Source organism: Erithacus rubecula (genome assembly GCF_903797595.1).
Source record: "Erithacus rubecula genome assembly, chromosome: 9".
Lineage (NCBI taxonomy): Eukaryota > Metazoa > Chordata > Aves > Passeriformes > Muscicapidae > Erithacus > Erithacus rubecula.
In genome coordinates this window covers 13,674,183-13,692,285 of record NC_136660.1, presented here as the reverse complement: position 1 = coordinate 13,692,285, position 18,103 = coordinate 13,674,183, and the positions used below count along the sequence as shown (strand labels likewise).

At 38.7% G+C, this 18,103-nt stretch overlaps 1 protein-coding gene across 1 annotated transcript in view; it reads left to right on the top strand.

Moving 5' to 3' along the window:
- Positions 1-2,741: 2,741 nt before the first annotated feature.
- The window catches only part of LRMDA (leucine rich melanocyte differentiation associated), a 605,660-nt gene continuing 590,298 nt past the window's right edge, over positions 2,742-18,103 (top strand). Inside the window, 2 exon segments of the mRNA XM_079312590.1 lie at positions 2,742-2,932; positions 6,810-6,910. Coding sequence (XP_079168716.1) covers positions 2,903-2,932; positions 6,810-6,910 — 131 coding nt within the window. The 5' untranslated portion in view covers positions 2,742-2,902.

Below are 18,103 nucleotides of genomic sequence, written 5' to 3'. Positions count from 1 at the left end.
ATTGCAGATCAGATGTTACAAAATAGTCCTTGGGTGGCAGACAGCTTTGGGTTTTCATTGCTTTTGAAAATTATACTCAAGTGACGGGTACTTATGAAATTAGGGAATAAAGCAGACTCTAAAAATACAAAATACAAAGTTTGAGAAGTTCACCCATCATCCTGTAGGAAACTGGCAGCAGAATTAGGATTTTTGAGATGTATGTTTTCAAAGTCTAGGGAAGCACCACAATAAGACAGTCATCTCTCTTCTCCTTTTCTCTGTTCCAGAGAGTTTTGTTTTTCCCTTCCTGTACAGCATAATAGTCCCATTTTGTCACTGCGGTCGGTAGCACTCCCTTTTTGTTACCCACCACGGCACTTGAATCTATTATTTATCCATGACAGATAACAATCTAGGCCATGTCTGTACAAGAAAACGTTGAACTGGTTTCAAAGGAGCAACTATAAGCCTGATGCACTTAAAACAGTTTGCCACCTCTTTAAGTTGTTTTTGTAATTTAGAAAATTCAGCTTGACTGATTGAAGAGATGATAAAGTCAATTTAAGTCACCCAGTTTAGGGAGCTGCACCTGCAACTTTTCCCTCTAGACAAGGTCTTGCCTAGTAAGTAGGAGGATCAATGGCAGGTTAATGCAACTGCAATGTAAGAAGCTGGAAAAAACCCCAAACTTGCTATTATTTGTGTGGGCTATTTTGTAAACTAGGCAGGGATTTTTTTCTTCACAGACATCTCTAAAGTTACAGCTAACACTCTACTAAAATTAATCCTAATAATGTAGATTATGATGTGCCAAATTGTTTTCAATATAGTTGTTCCAATTTTACATGAGTGTAATATTGAACTGAGTTTACTCCATTAAGACAAATACAGCTAACTCTAGCAGTGGGCCACTTGAGCCTTGAGCTGTATGTGTTCATTCTGGTGGGAACCACATGCTTGGAGCTAAAAGGCAGATAAAAAGAAGTAGATACAGAAAGAAGAGAATGTATTGCTTTGTTTAAATTTACAGTTCACATAGTACTTGTTTTTCTTGGCATATGTTATTTACTATACAATCTAATAGATAAATAAAGGCTCTGATGGTTTGAAGCATGCTGAGTGATGATCTGAACCAGCAAGTATGCCTGGATGGAAAACTCTTACTTAGAGAAACAGAAGTTTTATTCATCAGTGTAGGATCAGCTTATTTGCTGTGGCTGAAGGGTTTGATTCTTCTGTCTTACATGATACAAGGAAAATTAGATCACACAAAAACTGGACTGATTTATTTATTTACCATATTTTGACTTTTATGCATGTTGGCCCATTGACATTTTTAACACAATACATTAAAACATCAGGGAGGAAAACCATTTTTTTCCTCTGTTATTTCCTCGGTGTTTCCTGTCCAGCAGTCACTGAAGGAGGAATGGCTGTAGAGAAGGTCTAGTGCCACAGCTGTACCAAGAATTGATTCTGTTGATACTAAGAGGTAGAGCAGCAAGTACAGTATTAGTTTCTGCTGTGTTGCTGAATAAACTCAAGAAAGTCAGGAATACATATACTCCTGAAACTTATTTCCCCACACAGCATGTGCCTGCGCTTTCAGCAAGAGTGAGTTATGCTATATTAGCAATAAAGGCAAAAAACGAGCCAGATATTTAAAGGTGCTTAGGCAGCTGAAGAGGTAGGTAGATGACTAATAGGATTTAGGATCCAAGCTTGGGAAACCTTTAAAAGTCTCATATAAAATTATTGCAGAAAACCTGCAGCTCCTCTAGTCTGCCTGAACAGTGATAATCTACCACCATACCATTATTTTAATTAGTAAATTCTTGTGTCCTGGAAAGACTCGTTTGACAGGGTTTTCTGATAGTTCCAAAGGTATTTCTGGTTTCCACAAGAATTACCCTGTGTTCTAGAGACAAAAAAAAATATTGCTGTGAGAATGTGAACCTCTCCTGGAGATAGCATGTTTTTGGTTTTATTTCTGCAGGCATTGCTTTACCAGTGACATACATCTCTTCAAAGGCAAGTTATGATTTATGCCACAAACTAATGAGCATGTAGTAGGTGGAAAGCCAGTACAGATTATGTTGCAAGTCATCTAGCACTTTATGGGAACTGAACTGCAAGGCCCAGTCCCTCTGTCACAGCCTGGCTATTTCCATCTTCTCTTCCCATGGCCTGTTCCAGCACTGTTACAGCCCAGGGCTGGGAAGGGCAGCAGGGCTGGGGAAGGGTCTGGAGCACCAGTCTGATGAGGAGCGGCTGATGGAGTTGGGCGATTGTTTAGCAGGGAGAACAGAAGGCTTGGAGTAGGGTGGGGGCAGCTTGAAGGAGGGCTTGGGAAGATGGAGGTCAGTCTCTTCTCTCAGGTTGCTGGTGACAGGACATACCTCAGGCTGGGCCAGGGGAGATTTAGGTTGGATATGAGTAAGAATATCTTCATGGAAAGGGATTCAGCATAGGAATGGGTGCCCAGGGAGGTGGTGGAGTCACTGTCCCGAGAGGTGTTAAGGCAACAGTGAACATGGCACTTCATGCCATGGTCTAGCAGGGGTGGTGGTGTCCGGTCCCAGGTTGGACTGGGTGCTCTAAGAGGTCTTTTCCAAGCGAGCTGATTCAGTGAGGCGCGGCAGTCGCTGTGTGCCGCTTTGGACTCGCGTTCCAGGTAGGATGTCGCAGCGGGGCGGACAAGGATGGCCGTGCCCTGCACCCGCAGCGCTCGGGTCCCTCGGGCCCGCGCTGTCACCGCCCCGGGCCGTGTTGCGCGCTCGGCCCGGCCGCAGGAGGCGGCGGGAGCTCCGCGCTGCCGCCGCCCCCGGCCCGGCCGCGCTTCCGCCCGCGTCAGCTGACTCTGCCCGGCAGCGGCCCGGCCCGGCCCGGCCCGCGGAGCCCCGGCGCGCCCACCCGCACCATGGCGGGGGTCGTGGTGAGCGGAGCGCAGGTAAGTGTCCGGGCAAGGCCGGCCGGCCGCGGCCCCACCTGCCGCGGGCAGCTCGCCCCGGCCGGCGCGTCCCCGCCCCCGGCACTGGCAGCGGCTGTCCCAACCCGGCGCCGGCTCCCGCCGCTCCGCCGGTGCCGCTCCCGCTCGGTGGGGCGCGCACGGGGCAGGTTTAGTTTCCAGCCGCGCAGGTATCGCCTCCGAGGCCGCCGAAGGGAAAGGGCCGAGGACCATCCCCAGCAGTGCCGGGCGGCCCCGGGGTGCGCTGCCAGCGCCGGCGGAGAACGGAGCGCCGGGGCAGCGCTGCCCCGTGCCGCTGCTCCGTGCCGCTGCTCCGTGCCGCTCACGTGCGGCGGGCGCGCCCCCGAGGATCCCGCGCAGCGCGCTCCCGGCGGGATGCGCTCCGGCTCGGTCCGGCTGCGGGAGGCCGCGGGAGTGAGCTGGAGGAGAAGGAGTGAGAGCTGCTATGTGTTGTTCCTCCTGAAACTGCCTATGTATGTTTCGGTTTGGTTAAAGAGAAGTTACGAAATATAACACATCCTGCTGACTTTTACCCAGCGCCTTGTATGGCTGCTGGAAAAAATTCTGGCTAAAAGTTGATGACATTAGTGATGAACCTGTGGCTAAAAGTAGAACTCTTATTTATTTTTCGCCTCCCCGCTAAGGAGAAGGAAGCTTGTTTTATTTTTGCGAATTTGGTTTACCAGAAAACCAGGGTGCTGCCCATCTAATTACCTCTTTAATCTGGTCACTATTCCTGTGTGGAATTCATGTAAATAAGTGTGTGATATGAGAGCAGTTAATCTCGCGGCTGCTGCAGGAAGCAGTTCCTGTGGTCTCTGTGGTGCACTCTGGCACTTAGGGACACACTGCCTTTTCCCTTGAGCCCTTAATTTGGCTATGTGCCCACCGTCCAATCTTCTAACACCATAGAGTAAAATGTAATGCTCAGCTGACTGGAAATATTCTCCAGATATAATTCCCTTCAATGGGAGAGAATATGCAGTATTGAGAGTTCATACATGACCTTTTTGGTGCCATTTTTTAACAAAGATGTTACTCTATGGGTTATTAAGATTACAGTATCATTGTAGAATGATCGCAGAGAGTAAATGGTAATACCTCAAACTAAAGCAGAGAGGTGCAACTGGTATTGATAGTTAACTGATGTTTAAATTTTTGTAACAATATATTTTTCTTTGTGAATTGCATACAGTGTGTTGAAGAGTCTGCAAGAATATCTCAGGCCTTCATAGCCTATCTGATGCTGGCCTCTGTGGGAAACTGAACATTTTGGTGGAGTATTGAACAGGGCACCTGTAATGACTGACTGTGACCAACCTGTGCTATATCTGAGTTGGAGAATTAGGCCATGGAAACCTCTACCTTCAGTTTTTAATCCTATGTGATGTTCTGTGGCTGGTATAGAAAAATCTAAGAAATGTGGTGTTACTGATGTGCCTTGCAGCCAAAGAGCTGGAGTCTTGGGAAAAGCATGTTTGCTCTCATCTCTCAGTGGTGATGTCTCTGGATGATATGTACTTGGAAGCTCATAGTAATTTTGAGGTTATTTGAAGTGGAAGCAAAAGGAAGAATACTGAATTATGTACATTTTATTGTATCTTGAATAAATGTTTTTGAACTGAAACAATGAAAATATTCTTTGTCTACTGACATCTTGTTTTATATTAGCATTGTACTGAGAGTGTGCTGATGTGGACTCTGTGGAAGTAAAATGCCTTTACCAGGCCTCAGCATGAAAAAGAGAGGTCATGATAACAATATGTCATCTGCAAATATGCCTGTGAATAATTTGTTTGTACCAGTTGTGTAAATATATTTGCATATTGTAACTGTTCAAAGGCTGAAGCCTTACTGCATTTTATGTATTTTGTCTTCTGTATGTGCTAAACCACGTATGTATGAATCTTTTTCTTCAACTCTATTCTCATGGATAGGGCTTTTATGGCCAGGTAAGTTTCTGAAGCAGTGTGTAGCAGGCCAGAGTCCCCTGCTGCTTCTCAGCTCCTCCCTGGGCTAAAGGCAAAGTGGGGCTCTGTACTCTGGCTGTGTTTGTATCTCCTCAAGACAGTCTTGTCATCCAGCGTTAATAGGCATCATATTTTAGTTGTTTCTGTTTCAGCACATTACATTGAACCTAATGCTTAATCCAAAGTGTTATTAAGCTGTTAATGTGATGTCTTTCAAAGGGGTTGCAAGAATTAATTTAAAAAAACCTACCATTCAGTGAAAAGTGACACAGTTCTTTTCTGCATACCTTTGTGTATGTTGTAAAATGCCTTTGTGATTATCTTAAGACGAAAACTGGAGGAAAAGCCCGACATATTTAATTCAATAAATTCTACAAAACATTTTCTGTTATATCCAAACCATTAGAATGCCAACTACCCAAGACAGTTCTTTTCCCTTTTGTTCTTCTATTTGCTCAAGTTGTGTGGATGTCTGGTAGCAGAATATATTGCAAGAGCAGGTCTGATTTAACAAGAGGAAGAAGTTGTTAAACTGAGCTTCAAGCTACCTGTTTTCTGCTCATAAAAATTATTTCACTGTTGTCAGCTTTATCTGTAGAAGTTATTGAACAAAATGAATTAAATGGAATGCCATATAGTATTATCAGATGCAATCATTTTTAGAGCGTAGGAGATCAGGATGACTTGCCGAAGTACAAATTGTCAGTCTGCTCTGCAGAGGAGTCTCTGTTTCAACAGAAGGTGAAATACTATCAAAACAAAGTTTGATGGATTTTTTTTTTTTGGCATTTTTCATCTAACATATTTTTGACTATTGGAATATGGTGTTGAAATTGACTTTATAATCAAGTGGTGGATAATAACAGTATTGTATAGATAGTGGTCTAATATGGTGCTTAACTTGCTAGTTGGTCATTAAGGGAAACTAAGATTTCTGCAGCACAAAATCTGAAATGTCAGTATTTTGAACACTGAAAGGATGAGCCAATATAGATGTATAGAATTCTTGACAATAGTTTTGAAAAGCTTTGTGGAGTTTCTTTGAAGAAATCAAATCAATGACTTTTATAACAGTATAGCAGAGATAATAGAGCAAGTTTAGCTGCTTTACTTTTTGTGTTCTTCTGGAAATATTATCACTCACTTCATCCTGACTAAAACCAGATAGAAACAAACAAGCTGAGTAGACAATTCTTCCTGTGTTTGCTAAAGATGAGTTAGATGGGCTGGTATGAAAAAGAGAAAGACATTTACACGCATGTGAGGAGTAATGAGCAGTGTGATCTGCTCATAGGTGGTGTAGTCAGAAATCTTTGAGACTTGTCTGTCTGAATAGAAGCTGCATGCTTCATTTTTCAGGTCATGGGCAGCTCTCTAGCTCTGTCCTAGTGTCTTACTGGGAGTAATAATCCTCTCAAAGGATGGTTAGGAGAATGGGTTGACTGTACACTGCTTAGGTATTTCTGCACCGAAATTTAGAAAACAGCCTTTATTTGTTGTATATGAAGGGCCAAACTGAAGGATCCTTTGGGTGGTTTCTGATCCTTCAAACAATTTTCTTCTGGATCATATCAGAATGGTAATGTGAAGTAACATTAAATCGAAGTATTAACAGTGAAATAGAAGAAATGTTGTTTATTTATTAGAAGTATTTTTACCTGGAAGGAGACAAAATGTACATAAAGACTATAGATGTAATGAATATTAAGTTGATGGTATCAATATGAAAATGAGTTTGTGTGATAAATTTTATATCTGTAAAACTTACATATTTTAAAGCTGTGATGCCAATTCACTGTGTTGCACATTACCATTTTATCAATCAGACAAATCTGTACAAGGAACTAAATCTGCTCATGAAATGTATACTTGTTGCTTCTATTTCTCAGGTGTCCTACATTAGTCAGGACTGTGAAGAAATTCCAGAATTCCTGGGAAGAAAATATGGACATATGGCAAAAAGGCTAGATCTTAGCTTCAACTTATTAAGGTATGTGGCAGCATCTAGATTTTTCAAGTGCAATGTGGAATTTCAACTCCAAGAATAGACTGTTTCCTTTTTCAAAGTAGAAGGATGTATATTGGGTACATTTAATTGTTATCAAGTGGATGACACTGTTTAATAAAATGTTTGTCTCCTTTTCTCCCACACTTGGAGCATGAATAACCAGGTGAGTCTGGAAAATTAACATAAATGTGTTAACATAAATGATGCCTATTGAGAAACTTATGCCTTGTTCTCAAATGAAAATAAGTGTTGTTACCTGAAGAAGTGAAGAATGGGATCAAAAGTGAATTTTCCTTAACCAAAACACAAGTAAGTGTATGCTTCTCTCTCTTTTAATAAAATTATTTATGGATTTCTGGTTATTACTATAAGTGCTTTATAATGCTCTTTTCCCTGATGATGTGGTTTGTTCTATGATTTTATTTTTGTGCGTCTGTGTAGTTAAGTGCTAAAGCTAAGCACAGTTAGAATTTGTAATTCTTTCTAAGTATTTTAATACGTGGATTGGTTTAGGATTCTGTAGTATTCCTGTTAGTGTCCCATTTCATTTAATCCTTATAAGAGCCTGCTGAGGTTCAACTGAGTGTATTTCAAGTTGAAAAATGTGGGTAAGTATACAGAGAAAGAATTTGAGTGCAATTGTCTGTTTAATAAAAAAAGTAGGTTTGTGGAAGTAGGGTTGGACTCAACTAATTTTCCTTTTCTTTCATTGGAGGTAAGCTCACAATCTGCTTGCGAAGAGTAATACAAAAAGTAGTGTGCTGGTGCCTTGTTTTCCTAGAAGAAACAACCATTGATTTTAACTCACTTAACACTCATAGATGTTCTTCTGAGCCTTTCTCTACTCTGAAAGACTGAATCCTACATGTAAGAGGTAGCAGAGCAAAGGAGACATTAAATCTGTGGATTGTTGTTACATTATACAATGACTCTGTACCTTTGGATATTGTAATCAGACAAGAGAATTTTTCTGGGGGAGGGGATCAAATGGTAATTTTTTTTTATTTATTTTGTCATGATGATAATTGAAGGTCTGTATTTAGATTTACATGTTATTGACAAGACTGCTCCTTCTTTACATTTCTGGGAAAAAAAGTTAACTGTCTCAGTTAATGCATGATTTGAAGAACAGTTCTCTGAATTTGTTTCATTTCATAAAGTAAAATAATAACATTAAATTTGGATGTAAAGTATCTCTTTAAAACTCTGATCATATTTTCATGGGGAGGAAAATTGGTGATGTATTTCTGAAATCTGTGTTTTCTTTCCTTCTTTTCTTCTTTACCCAAAACACTTAGCCTATTTTTTCAGAAGGGATATAATTTGGTTTTATTGAGGTTTGGGGAAGAACAATCAGCTTGTGATGTAGGAGAAGTTGTAGCTGTAAATCTGTAAAAGCATTTTAAGACCAGAAATCAGATTTGGGAAAGGGGAGAAGTGGATTTATTATTTTTTTTTTTAATTTTCCTTTGGGAAGTTAATACTAAATTGGATGAGAGCTGTAAGGGTTTCTCATTTGAGTAGTGCTTAGATTTATTAAGCATATGGAAACTAAGGGTAAAGTATTTATGGTACAGTAATTGTTCACACTGGTCTGCACTCATATATAAACCCTGTACCTGCATATTATTGAGAAAGTCAAATAAGATAGAATGAATGTCATAACCTTAAATGACTGTGAATATAGAAGAATGTCTTGGGCAGCTGTTGAAGGAAGTGTAAGCAGTGTCATCTTCTTTAAACGGGTATTATTGCTTAAAAATCTAACAATGTTGGAGTATAATCATGACTTTTATGATTTTTATTAGTAACTGCTTAATTTGAAAAGTTTACTATGTTGTTTTCAGTAGAGAAACAATGTCTACAATTAATGTTGATTTAGAAAGAAGTTTGATTTTCTAGTTTAATTTGCTATCTCTTGGTAAAAGTGTGGGTTGAATGAAGAAGACCAAAGGTGATCAAAATATAGGAAAAGATAAAGAGAATACTGTGTTTTGCTAGCACAGTAGTTATTTGCAGTAAAGATGTTAGCTTTTATTATGATTTGATTTATTATTGGATGGGAATTTGTGTGTTTTTTGAAAGGAAAAAAGAAAACCAAATGTTCTTACATATGGTGGTTTTGTTACTCAGATTTCCCTGGTTATTTTCTTTTTGCTTGTGATGTGTCCATATAACAGTGGAGGGGAGGGTTGTCATTATTTCTTTTGAACTGGCAATTTAATAAAAAGAAAAATTTACATTTTTCACCATTTTTTTTCTGACTTCAGAATTCTTCCCAGGCTGGAGCCCCTTCCTCTTTCTTAAATAAACTTTAGGGGGTGTGTAGATGCTTAATTACCTTTGCATCAGGTGTGATATATCTAATATCAACACTTGATACATAATCACAATACATTAGTTGTTTTTGTGTCTCTCTTGTTTGCATTTTTCCAAGAATTAGTGTCTCCCCTTGTTACCCTGAGCAGTACATGGATCCAGCTCTTTCTTCTGGCATTCAAAGTGGCTGTCACCAGTCACAGTGGTTACACATATCCCCTTTTTCCCTGTGATGGAAAGGAAAGAAAGAGGTGAAAGGTACAAGAGAACTTACATGGGAATTTTGAGAAATAGGAGGAGTAACAGCAGTTTGTTGTGTAGGAGGCAAAAGGGAAAATGTGTGTCTCCTTAAAAGATGCTGGCTGTAATTGGCAGGATGTGGTACCATTGGATTGCCTCCTGCTTATGTCTCTGGCTGATGGAAACTCTTCAATCCCAGGCAACTGTAGTCTGCTTGTGACTTATTTCTTCTCATGCTGTTTTCATTACACTGATTTTGTTTGAATACTTTCTAATATCTTTTGTTTCCTTTTGGGGCTAAGGGGGGGTTGTGAAGAAGACGGAGCCAAACTCTTGTCAGATGCACAGCAAAAGAACAAGAGGCAGTTGTCACTGCAGCAAGGGAATTTCCTGCCACCTCAGGGAAGGCTGAGTGGTAAGAGGTGCCTAGAGAGGCTGTGGAATCTCCATCCTGGGTGATACTTAAAATGCAAACCCCAAGCAACCCGATCTAACTTTTGAAATTCTCCTTTTCTGAGCAGTGAATTGGACTAGATGGTCTCTAGGTGGTCCTTCCAACCTAAATTATGCTGTTATTGGTGTGATATGGCCTGAGCAATAGCAGCTCTTTTGATTTCATAGTGATTTTCAGCTGTTTTAGAAATGAGCTATTTACTCTGTGTATTTTCAATAAGGTATGTTTCAGGAGCAGAGATGTTTTGTTTTGGAAATCTGCTCCTGAGCCTCTCATGGCAACTGTTTTTGATAGCCTTCCCTAGTAACAGCATCCTTCCATAATATGTGGAAAATATTCCCCAGTTCTCATTTTGCTAAGGCATAGAGTATGGGAAGAAGAGACACTGATGTGTCAGTGTTATCTGGAAACTTTGTAAAGGATTTCAAGGTGGAATGAAAAATGGTTGTTGATCATGGAAAGTTAAAGATTTCACTAAAAAAAGAACAAGGTAAGTAATAATCACTGGTGAAGGAAAGAAAGCAGTTAATGAGTAGGAAGGATGTAATACAGGCAGGGAGTAGATATTTGGATGAAATGAAATGGTTTTAGTTCAGATGCATCTTGCTATCTTATGGGAAGAAATAAAACCCAAACAATTCACAACTTGTTCAAAGCTTTTTTTACTCTATATCTTTTTGTCCTAGATGAGTTTGTTCAAAATTTTTCCTTTCACATTAAAGGCTGAATGCACTCCATTGCTTGAATAACAGATGTCAGTGGTTTTGTACAAACAGGTGCATGCTTTTATAAATAACATCTGCAGTTCAATTCACTGAGAAGTCCGTCTTGTAATTTTGTCCTCAGTAGTTTTAAACATGTGAGTTGTTTTCCTTTTTCTTCCAGAGATTCCTTCTCGGACTAAGCTATGAGGTGAAAGAGAGAGTGATTCTTTAATCTTGGCCAATGAGGAAGGATTAATCCAATAATTGTGCTCATGGAGATACAAATATCTCTTCCCTCTCTCTAGGGTGCAGATTATTTCTGCTAGGAGCCTGAATAATTTGCACAGTATGTGCTTGTGCATAATTTCTACTGTCTGATGAAGAAGGTGCATGTATGAAAATGTCCCCTTGAACTTCAATCCTAGTCTGGAATGTTCCTCCATGACTTTTGTGAGGCTGAGGCTCTGTAATATCTTCTCTGTGGGCAAGGTATTGTTCTTTCTCTCTTCTGCCTTCTGTTTTTTTGCCTGGGGGAATATGCAAGTGGCAGCCTGGAAAAGGGCTTCCATTTTTTACAGGGCAAATTCCTCTTTGTAAGTTGAATAAGTGAAAGAAAGGCTTTCTTTTTTTTTCCTAACCACCTTCCCAATCTGTGCAGCAATGAGACATGCAGAACAGGAAGATGAACAACAAAAGAGAGATGGAAATAAAAGCCAGAATTCAAAACAAAGCATGACATATTTTTAAAGCCTTTAGACTCATCTTTATAGCACTTTAAAATGTTGAAGGAAATGCACTATTGTTAAAACTTTTTGATGGTTTTATTTATATGGTAGAAAAATATTTTCACCATAATTGGGTAACTCTTAATCGTAGCAATTGCATATTTATCAGTGTGAGGGGCTGTTATTAATGTAGCTGTCATGCACAAACACATTTCTGCATTAAATCCATTTAGTATGTGCATTATTCGGTCTAGAATGTCACCAGGACATCAAAGCCCCCTTAGGCATAAGAGCACAGTGCCCTGCTGTGGCTGCAGAAAGGGCTTGATCAATAAATGTAACATGTTAATGCAGAGCAAATAGAATAAAAGATTTCTTTGACAAGACATGAAAAATCACCTTGTGGCAGCTGGCATGGTGATGCCATTTCAGCGGAGACACTAGCAAAGTTGATCTGACAAGTAAAGAGGAGAGATGATGGTTATAAGGTGCTTTTGTTTCAAACTTCTTTCTTGACCTGTCAGGTTTTGAAGGAGCCTGAATGGCCCTTTTTTGTCATGTGAAAATTGTAGTCTTAGGCAGTTATGAAGCAGTTATCTCTTCTCAAATTGTGAATGCTGCTGTTTAATTGATTCACTTAGCATTTGAAACTGTCACGCATTAATAATTGCTAAATCCTGTAGATACTGCTCCAGTGTGTCATGCTTAAATGTGTAGTTATCAGAAAATTAATATCCTTAATGAACTGATGCTTTCAAACTAGCATTGCATGAAATCTCTTTTACCCTTTCATTTGCTGAAGGTGTATCAGCCAGTTTTCAGAGAAACCCCTCCCGACAGTTGTGTGGTTTTATTTATTTTTTTTTTTGATGCCCAACAAATGCCAGCTTTGCTTTGGGTACATAGTGTGCTCAATGACAATAAATATAGTAATTATGCTGGAGTTGGTAATTAACATAATTATAGTCAATTACGACAAATACAGTGCAGAGCTAAATGAATGAGGGTGAGAAATTAGCAAGCTAATTGATTTACCTTACGTGCTGCTTTTTCTTGCAGCTACCAGTTGCAGATTTTCTGCAGGAAATAGTGTTTACAAATAGCTGATTGTGTTTTGAAATAATTCTGTCTTGTGGCTCTCACTCCTGTTTCCCTTACACTGAGGTGAAGAGGAGTGAAATGTATGGACTTACTTTAATTTTAGATGCTTCTTTCAGTATTGACAGGAAAAAACCCTATGTGACTCTTGACAAAAGACATTGCTAGAGAAATTTGGGACATATATTTTAATCCCCTTAGATGTGGCCTGAATTATCTAAGAAACATTTATCTATCTGTTTATTGGCATCAGAAATCTGCAGAGCACTGTATAGCTGAAGGAAGAATTAGAATTGTTCAAAGAATCTAGGTGTGTTGAAACAATATGCCCTTGTTCAACCATCAGTTTCAATAATTTAAACCACTGGACCAGTAGGGATGCATAATATCATAACATTTGTGCACATTATAATTGCCTGTTTTGTTTCAGGATGATTTATAGTATCTTGTCTGAAATAAGTGAATTGGAGCTGTGCAGTTAATCTGTTTCACTCTCCTTGTTTTTTATTTCCTTTCAAGCATGACGACAGTTTACTATGTGAAAGGAGCATGTATATGTTTAAGTATTGAAGATTTGGTATTGTTCTTTTAAGAAAAATGTTGAGTAGTAGTTGAGATTTCTTTCTTTAAGAAAGCAATTTACAAATGTTTATAAATTTTATACTGGATATTGTTTACTGTTTGAAAGTAAATGAAATTTTATAGAGAGACTTCAGCAAAGAGATAGTGTTTTCCATAGCAATCTGAGATTTAAAAGTTCTTGTAAATTTTCTTCTACTGTTGCAGTAAGTGTATAATTATAATACAAGTTAAAATGAGTAGGTGTTTAATTTGAGGTGGGTAATCAAAGTTTACCCTTAAAGGAATGTGCTACAATAATCACCAGATGCTGTTTTTTAAATAATGTTGAAATGTTATGGATGTCTAAAAATACTTATACAGCAGTACTGCTAAGGGTGGTCAGTCTTTAGAAGCAATTCAGCTCCTAGAGTAATTTTGCTGAATTAAATATTTATACATGAGGAATCATTGAAATTATTTACAGATTTAATAGTTTTTTGTTGAAGTCTTACATATTTATTAATCACTGTGGACTACTGTATGTGTAATTATCTTTCTACTGAAAGAACTTTTTGCACTAGATGGACTGAAGACAAGAATGTTGATGGATTCTTCCAACATGGGTAATACCTAGGGAGTTGTATGAGATAAAGCTTTATAGATGTATAACTATTGGAAAACCAGAAGGTATTACCAGTATTACCAGTAACAAAAACAAACTCCAGCTATTCACTCTACTTTTGGTAGTTGATAGACATCAAATCTACTCCTTACTCTCTTCTTCCCTTCCTTTTCCTTCTCCCTTCCTTTTCCCTCTCACCATGCCACCTCCTTTTAGAAAGTGGCCAACAGGGGCCAGGTGTGATCTGGCTAATATATAAGGAAAGCATTTCCCCCCACCTTAAAACTTTGGAAATATTAAAAATGTTAAGGTACACCTTGTCTCGCATGCAATAGCCATGCCTGTATTCTGTTGTTTAGTTGGCTTTAAATGTGGTTAAGGAATATTTGCCTCTATGAAGTACTATCTGTGAGTGTTTTTGTGACTTGTGTATTTTCCTGCTGTGTCTTAGTTGATGTCATTGGTTTGTTGTTGATATGAAGGGGACCAGTCAGGGACTATTGTTAAAAGTATCAAATTAACGGGTTATGGTGTGCACTTAAGATCTCACTGCTTTTAACATCCCATGCCATGAATGTAATCTGTACTTTTTAATGGAAAAGTTATTTTTCCAAACTCAGTAATATGTAAGTAATGAGTAATATACATGGTTGCATTTCAGTATGGGTGGCTGTTATCTTCTTTAGTCCCAGCAGCCTCTCTTTTTGTCCATTGAGCTTGCTTGACTTTTTATGGCCACATAGGCACTAACAGACAGTGAAAACACTGTAGTATATGTACCTCTGACCCCCGTGCTGGCCATTATCCATTGATTTACAGTACCTGACAGATCAGAGCACAGGATTGTTTTCTGCTTTGCTTTCCTCAGGAAGGCTTAACACTGTGGAAGGAGTTGTCTTGAGGCTGTATCACATGGTAGAATTGGGCACAAACTTTTTACCTTTGGCTTGGGGGAGAGTATAGGTTCATATTGTGTAGCAGAGAATTCTTGTGAGGATTGCTAGAGCTTGAAATTTAGTAAAAATATTAAACAGAACAATTTCACATTAAGCTAAAATAAGGTTGTGAGCTTTGATTGTTACATCCTTAATTATAGCTGGTGAATATTGCTGTGCTGGTTGGTGAAAGCTGTTTTTTGGGGCCATCCATGTCAAAGGGTCTGTTGCAATTATGAGCAAAGATGAAATCTGTACTTGTGAATAAAGATGAGTGATCAACTGGGACTTCAATGGAGATAGGATTTCATATTAAACATCCATTGACTCAAGGCTGCTGGTAAAATCTTTTGACTGAGGCAGAGCATTTCCCAGTGAGCTGTTGTTTGCATCACATTATTCTCTTCATGTTTGAATGTGTAGGGAGTGAACTGTTTTTTCTTAATCTGATTTCTGTATGAGATTGAAGTTGGATTTTGAAATGATATTGGAGGCTAAATTTACACAATCTGCAGTTGTTCTTTGTGTACCCAGAGCACTTAATTCATTGACACAGTCAATCCAACTCCTCTTGTGAAAACTGTAACCAGTCTTAAACTGAGTTTTTATTGAATTCTATTCTGGACAATAGAAATCTATGTTAGATTGAGAGAATATCAGTTAATAAATGGAAGACTATCACAGTCCATGGAAAGTATTGGCATTTGAAAGGGAAATAGTTTGATGTTCTTGTTTTAGTTGTCAAGGAATGTCAGTAGATTGAAAATAATATCTTGGTGACTGCTCCTGCATAGTCCATGATTATCTGGATTTTAAGACTGAGAAGTACTTTTTTCCCAAGAGCATCAGGGGTTAAAGAAAAGCACATCATAAAGAGCTTGTGTTAAGTACAGGAATCAGATGGATCATTATTACTTTCTGACTTGCCTAATCTCTCTCACTCTAAAACAGTATTTCCTTATCATTGCTGTTGTGAAACAAGAGCAAAGGACTGCAGAAAAAACTTGTCTGAGGACAAGGAGCTTGGCTGAAAGGAAGAACCTGCACTAATCCTGGTAGTATTATCTGTTTTTTCCTCTCTATTTTGTTCAAAGGTATCATCTTCTCACCTTAATGCAATATAAAAGATTCTCAGCATATGGTTTCAGATGTAATGAACTTGACTCATTTTGCTGATTCCAATCACTTAAGGAGGGCCTTGGTCCTCCAGTGTTCAACAAACCTGCTGGTGGTCATGGTACAAGAAGCTGCTTGGCATTTGGCAGGAAAATCCTTGTGGAGCTTCTGTTTATGCATCATTTGTTTGTTTTATGTGGTCTTGCATGGTTTGTGCCATTTTTGAGATCTTGCATTTTACATAACTCATCTTTACATAAATTATCCTGGAGATGATTTTTCAGGTTCAAAGGAGCATCCCCAAACCCTTAGCTCGTGCAGGCGTGAAGAATGAGGAGCATAGAAGTGCAAAAGGGACATGTATTTTTCTCAGGCTCTGGATTCAGCATGTCAAACCAGACATGCTATACAATAATTATACTGTCTGTAGGGTCATGGTTAATGCAGTGTTATAGCTCTGTTGCAGGCTTTATCCATGAACTGATGCTTGTAATAATACGACATTTTATAGTTTTTATTTATGTTTTTGTTTTGTTTCTATTGGTTTTTCCTTTTGATGATACTTGCCTGAGTGATTTGCTCACTGGTAGAGCTGGAAGATTATTTCCTTTCTTAATACTTTATTTTGCCTTATTAATTTAATTTACCTGCTGAGTCTATAAATGGAAGTGGTGAATGTTCTTTATATAATACAGCCATTCTTATTGCTCATGTTTGTAGGAAACCTTACTATGATGAAAGACTACAGTGGTAAGAATAAGTTTTAAAAGAACAAGTAAGAGATGCAGAATATCTAATGTTAGGGGGTAGTTTAATCAATCCAAAAGTCAGGTAAGTTGATAGGCTCTTGCAGATTGGGCCAATACTTCTCTTCAGGTGCTTAAGTCTCTGCTGTTTTTCCTGTGCAGTTGGTATATGAGCTGTATTGACAGATAGTAATACATGGATGTATGACAAGGCCAGCTCATGTTTTTCATAGACACAGACACATACACAAAATAATGTCTTACAAAAGAAAGATCTTTAGGATGTGTGCATATTTCCTTTATATAAAAGTGTGGTAGATAAATTATATTTTTAACCTATATAAACTTGAGGGTGATGCTCAAATATTTTTCTACTTTGATTCAGCACTTGTGGTAGGACTTTGTCAAGGATAACCTTTTCACTTATAACCTCAAAGGAAGCAACATATTACTTAGAGGTTGCTTGCAAAAACGTTCAGTCTCTTGAGCGTAAAATCTCTTAAAGTGCAAGGAAATTCAGCAGAAGTGCCCTTGAACCATTTGAGGTGTGTAAGGTCCTAGACTTGCTGAGGTGCCATGACTCTTCAAGGCCATGTGGCTACAAAAATACTGGATGAGGATGCTGTATTTTCAACTCCCAGGATTTTCAAGACATTTTAGTTAAAGAGATAAGAAAGACTTACCATAGTTGACTTAATTACTTAGGTTATAAAGTGTAGTGAATATTCTGAAGCACTTAAAGGTTGAAGGAAAAATGTTCTAGACAGGCCAAGGATTAACAGTGTATTGAATATTTGTAAAACTCTGCTTCCAACATAGTTATGTTATGATAATTTAACCAGTGTGTGAACATTCAAATCCCAGCTGCTCAAGGATCTGAACACTTTCTACCTGTTATCTTGCATTTAATACACTCTTTATCTTGGACAGTGAAATCCTCTGCAGTAGCACAGAAACAGTCGTATGTGAAGGCGACTATGCTGGAATTGCTGTGGGAAAAATTGTAAAGTATTATGTTTTCTAGGAATGAAAACTAAGCCAACTAAGCTTACACAACTGAGAGACTGTGTGTATATGTCCAATTTACTTTCTTCCCTCATTCTGTGCTGCCTTTTTTCCCCACTGCCTTCAGTTCCTTAAATCAGCAGAAGGCTGCTGAATGTGCTGCTGAGAGATTTGGGTGCAAATACAACATGAGGTTCCTGCTTTCTTGCCAGTTCCTCTTTTGTTCCCTGTGTTGCTTGTGATGGGAGCCAGCCATTAGCTCTGTTCATGTGCAGTGCTTGTTCTAGTTCTACCAGGTGCACAACTAGGAAATTGCCTGCCAGTCTAAGTGGGGAATGTCAGAGGGCAGTTCAGTTCCTTTCACTGTCAATTCTTTGGCTTCCTTTAAATAAGTCATATCAAATAGTCTCTTATACCAGTAATGAAAAGGCTTTTGAAATTTGGATGTACTTCTAATGAGAATCTATCTCAACCCATTTAATGTGGGTCCCTATTTTGTGACTGAATTATAGACTCTGCAACCAGAGGTGATCTGAAACAAGAGGTTCACCTGCATTTAAATGATTGAGCAGAAGAAAATAAGTTTCTAAAATTAAGAAGACTAATGCATTACTGTACATTTTGTCTCACTTCCTAGTAATTGGTAGGAA